Below are 15,351 nucleotides of genomic sequence, written 5' to 3'. Positions count from 1 at the left end.
ATTTTTAATTACAAACATGTGAGTCAAGCACTGAAATGTTTAAATGGATGCAATGACTCAGCAAATGTTGTTATAGAGCTGGAATTTAGGGGTCTTTGCCAGGAAGCAGAGACCAATCAGACTCATCAAAGAGTTCGTTGCCCTGGCGAGACAGAGAAGCACACAATATTTTCCCCTGATATTCCCAATAAAAGGTCTCACCAAGTTGAAAGAAGTGTCACCAAGGTTTATTAGCGATTCAGCTGAAAAGGATGCAAAGCAGCAATCATTCACCAAGCAGAGCATCTGGTTACAGAAATAAAAGCCATTTTTATAGAAAATACAGAGTTGTGAGTTTCAAAATTCCCGCTCCCTTCTCCCACCCAGCTCGAAGGAGATTGGCTGACGCGCAAACAGCTGGGAGGAGGCTTGGCTGTCCCCCATGCAGTGTTAGTTGTGCTCAGGATGAAGAGGCTTCAGTCTGAGAGAGGTCTCTGTCTGAGGGAGGCCTCAGTGTGAGATAAACCTCAGCGTTAGCAGGTTTCAGTGTGAGATAAACCTCAGCGTTAGCAGGTTTCAGTGTGAGGTAGGCCTCAGAGTTAGTAGGCCTCAGTGTGAGAGGAGCCTGGTGTGAGAAGGCCTGGTATGAGAAGGCTTCAGTGAGAGAAACCCAAGTATGAAGCTCCAGTGTGAAAGCTGCTGTGTGTAAAAAGCTACTGTGTGAAGCTCCTGTGTATGTTTGGTATGAGAGGAAGCTCAGTGAGAGCAAAGTTGTTCATCTGCATGAGAAAGAAGCCCAACGTGGAAGCAAAGAAGGAAGTATAAAGAACTTTATTTGTGTTATGGAAATCTTGTTCTTGTAAATAGTGCGACCATATTATTTTGCTATTAAGAAAAGCCTCCTATGGAAGAAATAACATTGGTCTTTGCGTTTTTGTTCTTTTTTATCACTTTAGGCTACTGGTTCTGGGTCACGCTGCTGCTGATAAGCTATTTATTTTTATTTATTTAGAAGTTTTATATACCGGTCTTCTCCACCTCAGAAGAGGGACTCAGGCCGGTTTACAACATGTGTTCATATACACTAATATAAAAAACAGCACAGTACATCATCATTATACATTAAAATATAAAATACAATACAATACATCATCACATTACACAAGCCAGGTCGTCAAATACAGTCACAATTCATCGCCATCCTTCCATGTGGACAAGGGTTATTGACTCAATCATCGAATGCCATATTCCAAAGCCAGGTTTTTATTAACTTTCTAAAGGTCAGGAGGAAAGGTCAGATCTAATCTCTGGTGGGAGGGAATTCCAAAGCTGAGGGGCCACCACCAAAAAGGCCCTGTCCCTCATTCCCACCAAACGCGATTGCGAGAGTGGTGGGACCGAGAGCAGGGTCCCTCCATACGATCTTAATAACCTTGATGCTTCCTAGGGGAGAACATATAAAGCCCTAAACGACTCCGGCCCTGTTTACCTCTCCGAACGTATTCTCTCCTATAAACCATCAAGATTATTAAGATCGTCTGGAGAGGCCCTGCTCTCGGTCCCACCGGCCTCGCTAGCGCGTCTGGTGGGGACGAGGGACAGGGCCTTCTCGGTGGTGGCCCCTTGACTCTGGAACTCTCTCCCACTGGAGATCAGAACCGCCCCTTCTATCCTGACATTTAGGAAACAGGTGAAGACTTGGTTATGGAGACCGGCATTCGACGAGTGAGCCAACACCCTGAGGTATGGATGGAGGATGATGAGCAACGATTTTAGTGTGACGACTGACCATTATAGTTATTGACTGTAATTGCTGTTTTAATGTTTTACTGTAATATGTATTATGATGTTTTATTGATTGTATGTGATATTATGGTTGGAAACCGGTCTGAGTCCATCAAGAGAGGTGAGAAGGTCGGTAAACAAAAATTTCAAATAAATAAATAAATAAATAAAATAATAAATAAATCCGTTCGGACAGGTAAACTGGGCCAGAGTCGTTTAGGGCTTTATAGGTCAAGACCAGCACTTTGAATTGTGCTCGGAAGCTAATTGGCAGCCAGTGGAGCTGCCGTAACAGTGGAGTCATATGCTCTCTGTACCCTGCTTCTGTTAGCAATCTGGCTGCCGCTCATTGGACTAATTGAAGCTTCCGGGCAGTCTTCAGAGGCAACCCCACGTAGAGAGCGTTGCAGTAGTCTAACAGGAGCGGAGCGCAGGGAGCATACAACCCCCCTGTTGCGCCAGCTCCACTGGCTACCCATTTGCTACCGGGCTGAATTCAAAGTGCTGGCGTTGGCCTTTAAAGCCCTAAACGGTTCCGGCCCAAGCTACCTATCTGCCCGCATCTCTGCCTATGAACCCACCAGGACTTTGAGATCTTCCGGGGAGGCCCTGCTCTCGATCCCGCCTGCTTTTCAAGCACGGCTGGTGGGGACGAGAGATAGGGCCTTCTCGGTGGTGGCTCCTTGGCTGTGGAACGCCCTTCCTATGGACATTAGACTAGCACCATCTCTAATGGTATTCCGCAGGAAAGTGAAGTCCTGGCTGTTTGAGCAGACGTTCGAATAATTAGTGCAATGATTGGTTAATGAACATAGGAATGGAACAATGGATGACGAATCTGGAACATGTTTTCTGATGATGAGACGATAGCGAATAGTGAATGGTTACTGTAGTAATTGTTTATTAATTATGTAATATGTTCGGGTTGTTGACTGTGTTTTTATACTGTGGCATTGATTTTTTGCTGTTTTTGCTGTTCTAATTGTTGTGAACCGCTGTGAGTCGCCTTCGGGCTGAGAACAGCGGTATATAAGTAATGTAAAGTAAGTAAATAAATAAATAAACGGGATGTAACCAGAGCGTGGACCACCGTGGCCAAGTCAGACTTCCCAAGTTACTCTGCTGTAAATTTATGAGGAGGGTCTTTTGTTAATAAGCCCACTTGCCCAAAAATCATCTCCAAGTGGGAGTGCAAATGCTCCATTTTTAGTGGCTTAGTTCTAGCCAAGAGGGAAGGGCTATGCACAAAGAGATGAGGAAGAATTATCCAGCGGGTGTTTTTTCTCTAGATCCCTGACATTATTCTGCATATTAATTCACTAATTAACGTTTCCATTTGTATTTTGAAGGCTGGTCAAAAACCTCAACCGAAGGAAAGAAGGCTGGGTTCCCATCAACAGTTTGCAGATCATCCTTGGGGACTGTAGGTTCAGGAATGCCAGAGTCACAGGTATCCTATGATGACAGACCTCCTCTCCCCCCATGAACTGCTTCAGAGCTGGAGTTTGCAGGAGTTTGGAGGGGTTGGCTTCTTTGCTTGCTTGCTTAGAGAAGTGCTGGCTGTTGCCTTCCTTGTTGAATTCAATTAAGATAAGCACGCACAGGGTCGGGCGGGTGGGTTTTTTGCATCTGGAATTTGCACTGCTCCTAAAGAAAAAAGACAGAGAGAGGAAACGTTAGCAATAGCGCTGTACAATCTCTTTGTTTTCAGCCTTTCGGTTTATTCCTTATTTATTTTGCAAAGACCAAGACTTGAAAAATGTTCTCAATGGAGAGAGAGGAACAGCTAAACATGGCAAATGAATGAAACACTTCGGCTGGAACCCAATTGGTTTACTCCCACACAAAAATCTGCTCGACACAAAAGCCTACCTTCATGTGTGTCCGAACTTGCCTCCTTGCCTTGGAAAGAATGTGTGTGTGTGTGGCGGGGCATGCAGACAGACAAGCCTGGAGCTTGGCTGCAGGCGTGCTCTGGGCCTGCCTGCACGTCCTGCCACACACGCACTCTTGGAGAGTATGGTGGGATGTGTGTGGTGGGCATGCAGACCCGAAGCACAGCTGCAACTGAGCGCCTCTTAGTCTAGAATAAGACTTGGTTACAGGCACTGTCAGGTGCGTTTGATTTCTGGGCCAGCCTGCATGCCCTGCCACACACGCACTCTCTGAGAGTGTGGTGGGGCATGTGTGGTGGGGTGTGCAAACACGCAGGTCTGAAGCACACTTGCAGCTGACAGTCTCTTAGTCTAGACTAAGAGATGCTTGGTTGCAGGCACTGGCAGGTGATCGTATGTTCTGGGCCAGCCTGCATGCCCTGCCACACATGCACTCTCTGAGAGTGTGGTGGAGCATGTGTGGTGGGGTGTGCAGGCAGGCAGGCCTGAAGTGCACTTGCAGCTGAGCACCTCTTACTCTAGAGTAAGAGGTGCTTGGTTGCAGGAACTGGCAGGTGATCGTACTTTCTGAGCCTGCCTGCATGTCCCGCCACACATGCACTCTCTGAGAATGTGGTGGGGTGTGTGTGGTGACGTGTGCAGGCAGGCCTGAAGTGCACTTGGAACTGAGCATCTCTTACTCTAGAGTAAGAGGTGCTTGGTTGCAGCTGCTGTCAGGTGCTTGTGCTTTCTGAGCCTGCCTGCATGCCCTGCCACAAATGCACCCTCTGAGAAGGTGGTGGGGTGTGTGTGGTGGGGTGTGCAGGCAGTCAGGCCTGAAGTGCACTTGCAGCTGAGCACCTCTTACTCTAGTGTAAGAGGTGCTTAGTTGCAGGCACTGGCAGGTGCTCTTGCTTTCTAAGCCTGCCTGCATGCCCCGCCACACATGCACTTTCTGAGAAGGTGGTGGGGTGTGTGTGGTGGGGTGTGCAGGAAGGCAGGCCTGAAGTGTGGCTGGGTGCCTCTTACTGTAGAGTAAGAGGTGCTTGGTTGCAGGCACTGGCAGGCTCTCGTGCTTTCTGGGCCTGCCTGCATGCCCTGCCACACATGCACTCTCTGAGAGTGTGGTGGGGCGTGTGTTGGGGTGTGCAGGCAGGTAGGACCAAAGCGTACTTGTGGCTGAGCGCCTCTTACTCTACAGTAAGAGACGCTTGGTTGCAGGCACTGCCAGTCATGTATGCTTTTTGGGTCTGCATGCATGCCCCGCCACACATGCACTCTCTGAGAGTGTGGTGGGGCATGTGTTGGGGCATGCAGACAGGTAAGCCTGAAACGTACTTGCAGCTGAGCACCTCTTACTCTACAGTAAGAGGAGTTGGTTGCAGGCACCTGCAGTCGCACATGCTTTCTGGTCCTACCTGCATGCCCCACCACACGTGCACTCTCTTTCCAAGTGTTGGGAACCATTGATTTAACAGAAGGAACAATTGTTGTGTGTTTGATGCATCCAGATCAGTGTTAATGAGTGGGGTAAGCCTTCTAAGTTGCCTTTCAGTTCTGGAAAATATAAGAATATTTATTCTTGTTAGGCATAACCAAAGCCAATCATTGCAAAGTTACTTAAATGCACTGTTTAGCACTTTTTATGCACTTTACGAATTTAAGTCGCCAAGCTTCCGTGCATTAGCCTTCATTAATGTTAGGCTTGCGGAATTTGCGTTTGGAAGCAAAAGATAGTCGTCCCATGCTATTCCTTTCCATGAACATCATTTGGGTGACTCGGGCTGCAGCGATGGAGAAACGATAAATCTAGAAAGGAAAACAATAGCTTTCTGTCCTTATTCATCTACAACCATTTATTTATTTATTTATTTCGGGTACTTTTACCCCGCCCTTCTCAACCCCTGAGGGGGCACTCAGGGCGGCTTACAAAAAAAAAAAAAATAGGCACGATTCGATGCCTATACAAATTACACATAATGTACAAAACACCATAGTTAAAACAATTATCACAGTTAAAACAATCAAAACGTCAATATACAACACATCATATAAGCAATTCACATGCTCAGCGTAAGTCTTCCAGAGTTCCGATTTCCATTCCATTAGTCATTTCCTGGCCATTGTCAAAGTCCTTTCGTTATCTGCCCGATTGTCCGAATGCCTGGTTCCAAATCCAAGTTTTCAGTTTTTTCCTGAAGGAGAGGAGTGATGTCGCTGATCTGATTTCCCCAGGGAGCGAATTCCACAGGTGAGGGGCCACCACCGAGAAGGCCCTGCTCTTCGTCCCCGCCAACCTCACTTGTGATAGAGGCAGGGTTGAGAGCAGGGCCTCCTTAGAAGATCTTAGACTCCGGGGTGGGACGTAGAGGGAGATCCGTTTGGACAGATACGCTGGGTCGGAGCCGTATAAGGTTTTGTAGGTCAAAACCAGCACTTTGAATTGTGCTCGGAACTGAATTGGCAGCCAGTGGAGCTGACACAACAAGGGGTGGTATGCTCCCTGTATGACGCTCCTGTAAGTACTCTGGCTGCCTCTCGCTGGACTAGTTGGAGTTTCTGAACAGTCTTCAAAGGCAGTCCCACGTAGAGCGCGTTGCAGTAGTCTATTCGGGATGTAACAAGAGCGTGGACCACCGTGGCCAGATCCGACTTCCCAAGGTACGGGTGCAGCTGGTACACAAGTTTTAATTGTCCAAGGTGTATCTTTTCTGGCGTCTCGCTTGACTGGGATTGTAGAAAACACAGTTATGTGAAGCCTCGCGTTCTTGGAATATGCTGACTGTAATGTCCCTTTCCGTTGCCTTATAGATGCTACCCCATTTAAGACGAGAAAATTAAGCTCCCCCTGAATTGAAAGGGAGGACTCATCTCATGTCATTTTTGAATGCTCCACTGAAGGTTTTGAGAAAGTTGACGAGAGAGGTGATACACTTGTACTTTCTGTCATCCATCAACATTTGACGCACATCAGAGCTTCACCAACATCTACTGTCACCATCAAAGGGAAGCCATTTTCATATTTTCCCCCAATAGATAATATGATTTGCCATGGAGGGTGGACTTCCCCATCCAGCATGACATCTACTCCATTCCAGAACTTCATTTGGTGGCCTCCTTGGCCGTTGACTCCAGGTCCAAGAAAGCTTAAACCTTCTCTATCACTGTGCTTGACTTGACTTAGTTGGGTCTAGGTCAAGAATGGAAGCAAAGCTACGTTTTCAATTTGAGCTGACCGCATTCGCACATCTTCGATGTTGAGACTATCATTGAGGTTGGATGGTGGATATCAACGCAATAACACTGTTGGGGAACAGGGTCTCCTTTTGCACTATGGGTCTGATCCTGAGTCCGCGACACCCACAAACTCAGGATTGCTGAAGCTCACTTTGGGTTCTCCCATGTCCCCACGTTATCGAAGCAAGTTTACATTGTAATTTGGGCAAATGGGGAGACCCACGTGCCATATCCGAGTTCAAAATCGCCATTTGCACTAATATTTGTTCTTGTTTGTGGTAATGCTCCAAGATTACGCCATCTTTCTAGATGATGACCCAATGTTGGGACGGGGATAGTAGACCTCCCCTTTTTAAATGACGTTTACATAATTTATTTTCTAGTTTGCTTCTTCTTCTTTGCTACTTCTGTGTCAATGTTTCTGTGTATACGAGTCGTGTTCACAAAACCAAGCCATGATGACAGCTACAAAGAACCAGGAAATGCAGTTGACTGCATGCCAAATAAAGACACAAAACTGGCTTCAATCCTATAAATAAACACTAGGGCTGGTCAATTCGTTTCGTTAATTCGTAATTCGTTAAAAAATTCGTTAATTTTTGAATTACGAAACGATAACAAAACTTATTTTTAAACCTGGAAGTGTTTTTAAATATCGAAACGGCAGGCGCCAAAAAATTTTGTATTTCCGTCCATTTCGGAAATACGTAAGATGGCCGCCTGGCTTGCTGGGAGCTCTCCTCTCTCGGCGCCGGCTGAGCAAGCGAGCGAGAGGGCGAGCGAGAGGGCGAGGGCGAGGGCGAGCGGCGAGCGAGAGGGCGAGCGGCGAGCGAGAGGGCGAGGGCGAGCGGCGAGCGAGAGGGCGAGCGGCGAGCGAGAGGGCGAGGGCGAGCGGCGAGCGAGAGGGCGAGCGAGAGGGCGAGCGGCGAGCAAAAGGGCGAGCGAGAGGGCGAGCGGCGAGCGAGAGGGCGAGCGGCGAGCGAGAGGGCGAGCGGCGAGCGAGCGGCGAGCGAGAGGGCCCGCCAGAGTGAGTGCCTGCCTTCCCTCAATAATAATTTCTCCTCCCTATTCTACAAAATTAATAATTAAATTTAAAAAATATTTAAAAAATATTGGAAAAAAAAGGGCGCCATCTTTACAAAATGTTTTGTAAATATTTACGAAATTTCGTAAATACCGAACTTTTTTTTTTGGAAAATTTTGTAATTACTTTAAATATCGAAACAAAAAAACACCCCAATTACAAATCGATTTTAGAAACAAATTTTTGCGTTGTTACCCAGGCCTAGTAAACACAACTAGACGAATGCCATTGAATCCGTTGTTGGAGGCAACACAAAGGTAATTCTCATTGACTGAATGGGTCTACTCTACTGAAGACAACAGAATTCAGGTCCACATTTCTTTTTGCTGCCACTTGTTCCCAGTTCTTCCAAGATGTACTATAAATCTAATGGGTTCATCAATTGTCAGTTTTAATTAATTAATTAATTAATTAATGATGATAATATATTTTATTTATATTCTGCTCAATCTCCCCGAGAGGACACAGGGCAAATTACAGAACACATATACGGCAAACATTCAATGCCGTTTTACAATTAACAAGGAGAGACAATACATAAACAGTAGGGCTGGGTAACCACGGAAAAAATTGTTTCTAAACTCGTTTCGTTTTTAGGGGGTCCATTGCGTTTCGTTTTTTTTTAAAGAATTCTGAATTTTTTCTTTAAAAAAGTTCGAAATTTACGAAATTTCGTAAATTTCGACTTGATTCGTTAATGCCGGACGCGATTGCGCAATATGCTAAAAACACCTCCAAATGGGACAGGAGGAACTTCTGAAGCTTCCCTCTCCCTCTGTTGTTGACTGTTGGTGTGATAAAACAAACAACTATATTATATTATATTATTATATATTATATTATATTATAATAATATTATTATGTTATATATATTATTATATTATATATATTATATTATATATATTATATTATATATATTATATTATTATAATATTATAATATTATGGGAGCCCCCGGTGGCGCAGTGGGTTAAAGCACTGAGCTGCTGAGCTTGTTGATCGAAAGGTCGCAGGTTCGATTCCGGGGAGCGGCGTAAGCTTCCGCTGTCAGCCCTAGCTTCTGCCAACCTAGCAGTTCGAAAACATGCAAATGTGAGTAGATCAAAAGGTACCGCTCCGGCGGGAAGGTAACGGTGCTCCATGCAGTCATGCCGGCCACATGATCTTGGAGGTGTTTACGGACAGCGCTGGCTCTTCGGCTTAGAAATGGAGATGAGCACCACACCCCAGAGTCAGACATGACTGGACTTAATGTCAGGGGACTACCTTTACCTTTACCTATAATATTATATATTATTATATTATAATATTATATATATTATATATATTATATTATTATATATTATATTATAATATTATATATATTATATATTATTATATTATATTATATTATTATATATTATATTATATATTTATTTATTTATTTACTTTACTTGTATACCGCAGTTTCTCAGCCCAACAGGCGACTCAAGGCGGTTTACAACAAGGATAAAAATCAAACAGTGATATACAATTTAAAACCCTAATAACATGGTATACAATATTGACACAACAATAACAACCCAATACATCTCATAACTAGAGTCGTGACCCAATTCGTCGTCCGTTTTTCCACTCCTGTATCATAACATTCATTGCACTGTTGATCCGAATGCCCGTTCAAACATCCAAGTTTTTAATCTTCTTCGAAATGCCAGTAGCGAGGGGGCTGATCTAACCTCCATGGGAAGGGCGTTCCAAAGCTGAGGGGCCACCACAGAAAAGGCCCTGTCTCTCGTCCCTGCCAGCCGCACCTGTGAAGCAGGCGGGATAGAGAGCAGGGCCTCCCCAGAAGATCTTAGGGTCCTGGCGGGCTGATAGGCAGAGATACGTTCGGATAGGTAGCTTGGGCGAGAACCGTTTATATTATTATATTATATTATATTATATTATATTATATTATATATATTATATTATATATTATTTTATTATATTATTATTATATTATTATATTATATTATTGTATATTATATTATTATAATATATTGTATTATATATTATATATTATTATTATATTATATTACGAAATAATTACGAAAATTGGAAAAATTGTTTCGATTCCTAATTACTCCTCACAGAATGGCTCAATATAGGATCGTAAGCTAATTTAAATACGAATTAATAATGAATTACAAAATTAACGAACGAAACCGCCCAGCCCTAATAAACAGAGGTAAAGGTTTTCTCCCATCTTTTCCATTTCCGGTATCTGGAAGCTGTGCTCAGCTCCAGCCATGGGGAGGTGCTGTCGCTCCATCTTTCATGCTGAGGAGCTTTGTCATCCTTGGACATCCTCCCAATTGAATCGCCAGCATGTCCTTATGGGCACCTTTTATTACCCCCCTGCTTAAAGCAGTACCTATTTATTTATTTTTATTTACCGCATTTATATTCCACCCTTCTCACCCCGAAGGGGACTCAGGGCAGATCACAGAACACATACACATCAAACATTCAATGCCGTTAGACATACAGGACAGACAGACGGATAGAGGTATGTGTCTTGGCATTTTTCCAACTTCGGCGTCCTGGAGGTTATGCTCAGTTTCAGCCACAGGGGGTACTGTCGCTCTATCCTTTTTGACGATGAGCCTTTTTGATCACAGACTTTCCTCCTGTTCTTTGATTGCTGGCTTTTTTATGGTACTGTAAAACACCTCCCCACGTAACCGGTGCCTAATTTCTCTACTCACAGCTGTTTTCGAACTGCTTAGGTGGACAGTTTTTTTGTCGTGTCAGGAGTGACTTGAGAAACTGCAAGTTGCTTCTGGTGTGAGAGAATTGGCCATCTGCAAGGACGTTGCCCAGGGTACGCCCGGATGATTTGATGTTTTTATCATCCTTGTGGGAGGCTACTCTCATGTCCCCACATGAGGAGCTGGAGCTGATAGAGGGAGCTCATCCGCCTCTCCCCGGATTCGAACCTGTGGCCTGTCGGTATTCAATCCTGCCGGCACAGGGGTTTAACCCACTGCGCTACCGAGGGCAATAAGCTGGGCTGAATGTCAGGTGCTCACCCCAACCCGGGCTCGAACTCCTGACCTTTCAGTTGAGAAAGATGTATTGCTGCTGGTGATTAACCAGCTGTACTATTTATCTACTCACATTTCTGTTTTCAATCTGCTAGGTGGGCAGGGAGCTGGGGCTGATAGTGGGTGCTCACCCCAACTCAGGCTTGAACTGCCAACTGTTTGATCGGTAGGATTTTCTGCAGCTTAGTGGTTTAACCCGCTGTGCTAAGTTAATGGTTCAATGGTTAATGGTTAGTTCCCTTGTATACCATTTGCTTCCAAATAATACAACTGATGCAAAACTTGGAACAGTTTCTTTTTGGATGACAACTACCAGAATGTCCAAGTCACTTATATCAGGGTGTTATGTGGGTTGTATTCTAGGGACACAAAATATCTCACCTAGGTTTTGCATAGTCCTGTTGTCACTTGTCATAGAGTTAGAAGAGTTGGGAAAGACCTCATAGGCCATCCAGTCCAACCCCATTCTGCCAAGAAACAGGAAAATTGCATTCAAAGCACCCCTGACAGATGGCCATCCAGCCTCTGTTGAAAAGCTTCCAAAGAAGGAGCCTCCACCACACTCCGGTGCAAGTTCTTCCCAATGTTCAGATGGAATCTCTTTTCTTGTTGTTTGAAGCCATTGTTCCATGTCCCAGAAAACAAGCTTGCTCCCTCCTCCCTGTGATTTCCTCTCACGTATTTATACATGGCCCTCATCATGTCTCCTCTCAGCCTTCTCTTCTTCAGGCTAAACATGCCCAGCTCCTTAAGCCGCTCCTGATAGGGCTTGTTCTCCAGACCCTTGATCATTTTAGTCGCCCTCTTCTGGACACAGCCTTCTCTTCTTCAGGCTAAAGATGCCCAGCTCTTTAAGCCGCTCCTCATAACCTAGCAGTTCGAAAACATGCAAATGTGAGTAGATCAATAGGTACCGCTTCTACAGAAGGTAACGGCACTCCATGCAGTCGTGCTGGTTACATGACCTTGGAGGTGTCTGTGGACAATACTGGCTCTTTGGTTTAGAAAGGGAGATAATTAACATCTCCAACGTTGGACTTGACTACACGTGATGTCAAGCGGAAACCTTATATTTACCTTTACTATTGTCATTTGACAGTAGGGATGGTAGAATACCTCGGGAGAATTTCCAATGTGCCATTTTAAACCGGTAGTATATTATTTACTAGCCGTCCCCTGCCACGTGTTGCTGTGGTCCACTCTGGTGGTCATGGAGGTTCTGTGTGGGAGGTTTGGCCCAATTCTACCATCAGTGGGGTTCAGAATGCTACGTGAACTACAAATCCCAGCAACTACAACTCCCAAATGTCAAGATTCTATTTTCCCCAAACTCCACCAGTGTTCACATTTGGGCATATTGCGTATTTGTGTAGAGTTTGGTCCCAATCCATCATTGTTTGAGTCCACAGTGCTCTCTGGATGTGGGTGAACTACAATTCCCAAACTCAAGGTCAATGTCCACCAAACCCTTCCAGTTTTTTCTGTTTGTCATGGGAGCCCTGTGTGCTAAGTTTGGCCCAATTCCATCATTGGTGGAGTTCAGAATGCTCTTTGATTGTAGGTGAACTATAAATCCCGGCAACTACAACTCCCAAATGTCAAGGTCTATTTCCCTTAAACTCCATCTGTGTTCATATTTGGGCATATGGAATATTTGTGCCAAGTTTGGACCAGATCCATCATTGTTTGAGTTCACAATGCTCTCTGGATGTGGGTGAACTACAATTCCCAAACTCAAGGTCAATGTCCACTAAATGATGAAAAACTAAATGACGATACATCATGGGAGCCCTGTGTGCTAAGTTTGGCCCAATTCCATCATTGGTGGAGTTCAGAATGCTCTTTGATTGTAGGTGAACTATAAATCCCAGCAACTACAACTCCCAAATGACAAAATCATTTTTTTTAGTGAAGGACATACATTGGGTTGTTAGGTGTATCGTGTCCAAATTTGGTGTCAATTTCCCCAGTGGTTTTTGAGTTCTGTTAATCCCACAAACGAACATTACATTTTTATTTATATAGATATTAAAACCCATCCAAAGTGACATGCAAGGGTCACATGTGTTACTATGGAAGGGCCAAGCGTGTTGTGAGGAAGCCACATTTTGAAGCCATACATTGAAATAATAATTCATCTCAACAATCATCGCACACGTGGCACATCCCAGTCCTCTAATTTTACATGCTTTTGTATAAGAAAAATGGCTAATTCTGGCAATCTGAATGTCGAGCCGTAGCCTGTAATCGATACTTTTGGGCACTGACGCATCTAGGATTGCACTACTAGAACTGTGAAAACTTTGCACAACTTGCCGTTGTCATCTTCGTGTAGACCAGTTTACCACTTCAGCTATTTCAAAAGAGGTCGACAGTACTTTAAGCTGCACCAGAAAGTTTTTTTTTCCTGCTGCTGCCGAAAGAGTTTAATTGTTCTGTAAATGTACTTGTAAAAAAAGTGTTAAATATATATTTAAGACAAAAAATATTGTTAAATAAAGAAAAGTATATGAGATCCTTTTATATTGTGTGATGAGTTTTGTGCTGTTAGAACGGAAATTGTATACACCAACGACCAATGTACCTTTTAATCCATTTGCAACAGTGATTTTCCAAAGTATTTACATTTCCAATTCTGCGTTTTAGTTTCCTAACAGTCTTGTGAGCTGGGTTGCTGTGAGTTTTCCAAGTTATATGGCCATGTTTCAGAAGCATTCTCTCCTGACGTTTCGCCCACATCTATGGTAGGCATCCTCAGAGGTTGTGAAGTCTGTTGGAAACTAGGCAAGTGAGGTTTCTATATCTGTGGAATAATGTCCAGGGTGGGAGAATGAACTTGTCTATTTGAAGCAGGTGTGAATTGGCCAGCTTGATCAGCATTGAATGGCCTGACAGCTTCAAAGCCTGGCAGCTTCCTGCCTGGGGGAATCCTTTTTTTGGGAGGTGTTACCTGGCCCTGAATGTTTCCTGTCTGAGTTTGCCCTGTTTTTTAGTTGGCCAGCTTGATTAGCATCGAATGGCCTGGCAGCTTCCTGCCTGAGGGAATCCTTTTTTGGGAGGTGTTACCTGGCCCTGATTGTTTCCTGTCTGTATTTCCCCTGTTTTTTAGTTGGCCAGCTTGATTAGCATTGAATGGTCTGGCAGCTTCAAATCCTGGCAGCTTCCTGCCTGGAGGAATCCTTTTTTGGGAGGTGTTACCTGGCCATAATTGTTTCTTGTCTGGCTTTCTCCCTTTTTTTAGTTGGCCAGCTTGATTAGCATTGAATGGCCTGGCAGCTTCCTGCCTGGGGGAATCCTTTTTTGGGAGGTGTTACCTGGCCCTGAATGTTTCCTGTCTGGATTCCCCCTGTTTTTTAGTTGACCAGCTTGATTAGCATTGAATGGCCTGCCAGCTTCAAAGCCTGGCAGCTTCCTGTCTGGGGGAATCCTTTTTTGGGAGGTGTTACCTGGCTCTGATAGTTTCCTGTCTGGGTTTCCCCTGTTTTTTAGTTGGCCAGCTTGATTAGCATTGAATGGCCTGGCAGCTTCCTGCCTGGGGAAATCCTTTTTTGGGAGGTGTTACCTGGCCCTGATTGTTTCCTGTCTGGATTTCCCCTGTCTTTTAGTTGGACAACTTGATTATTATTGAATGGCCTGGCAGCTTCAAAGCATGGCAGCTTTTTGGGAGGTGTTACCTGGCTCTGATTGTTTCGTGTCTGGGTTCCCCCTGTTTTTTAGTTGGCCAGCTTGATTAGCATTGAATGGTCTGGTGGCTTCAAAGCATGGCAGCTTCCTGCCTGGGGGAATCCTTTTTTGGGAGGTGTTACCTGGCCCTGATTTTCCTGTCCAGGTTTCCCCTGTTTTTTAGTTGGACAGCTTGATTAGCATTGAATGGCCTGGCAGCTTCAAAGCATGGCAGCTTCTTGCCTGGGGGGGGGATCCTTTTTTGGGAGGTGTTACCTGGCCCTGATTGTTTCCTGTCTGGGTTTCCCCTGTTTTTGACCTGTAAGGCCATTAAATGCTGATCAGGGTGGCCAGTTGCCACATTCACACTTGCCTCAAATAGACAAGAGTTCTTTCTCCCATCCTGGACATTCCACAGATAGATAAACCTCACTTGCCTAGTTTCCAACAGACCTCACGACCTCTGAAGATGTCTACTATAGATGTGGGCAAAACGTCAGGAGAGAATGCTTCTGGGACATAGCCGTACAGCCCAGAAAACTCACAGCAACCCAGTCATTTTGGTCAGGAAAGCCTTCAACAACACAGTCTTGGGAGCCTCAGAAAATGTAGAGGACTGATTGCATTAAAAATAGAGTTTATTCGGCAAATAATTATGA

The 15,351-nt window shown here is 44.7% G+C and overlaps 1 protein-coding gene across 3 annotated transcripts in view; it reads left to right on the top strand.

Annotated features, from left to right (window-relative positions):
• Positions 1-7,576, top strand: part of MCF2 (MCF.2 cell line derived transforming sequence) — a 124,357-nt gene extending 116,781 nt beyond the window's left edge. For 2 of the 3 annotated variants that reach the window (XM_067471657.1, XM_067471659.1), the window contains 2 exons: positions 3,114-3,214; positions 6,450-7,576. In XM_067471657.1, the coding sequence (XP_067327758.1) occupies positions 3,114-3,214; positions 6,450-6,490 (142 nt within the window). In that variant the 3' untranslated portion in view covers positions 6,491-7,576. The remainder of the gene's footprint in view (positions 1-3,113; positions 3,215-6,449) is intronic. The other variant, XM_067471658.1, reaches the window with a different exon arrangement.
• Positions 7,577-15,351: the final 7,775 nt, after the last annotated feature.

Source organism: Anolis sagrei, chromosome 10 (genome assembly GCF_037176765.1).
Source record: "Anolis sagrei isolate rAnoSag1 chromosome 10, rAnoSag1.mat, whole genome shotgun sequence".
Classification (NCBI taxonomy): Eukaryota; Metazoa; Chordata; class Lepidosauria; order Squamata; family Dactyloidae; genus Anolis; species Anolis sagrei.
Note: the sequence above shows the minus strand (reverse complement) of the source record. Positions and strands in the feature narration are given on the sequence as shown.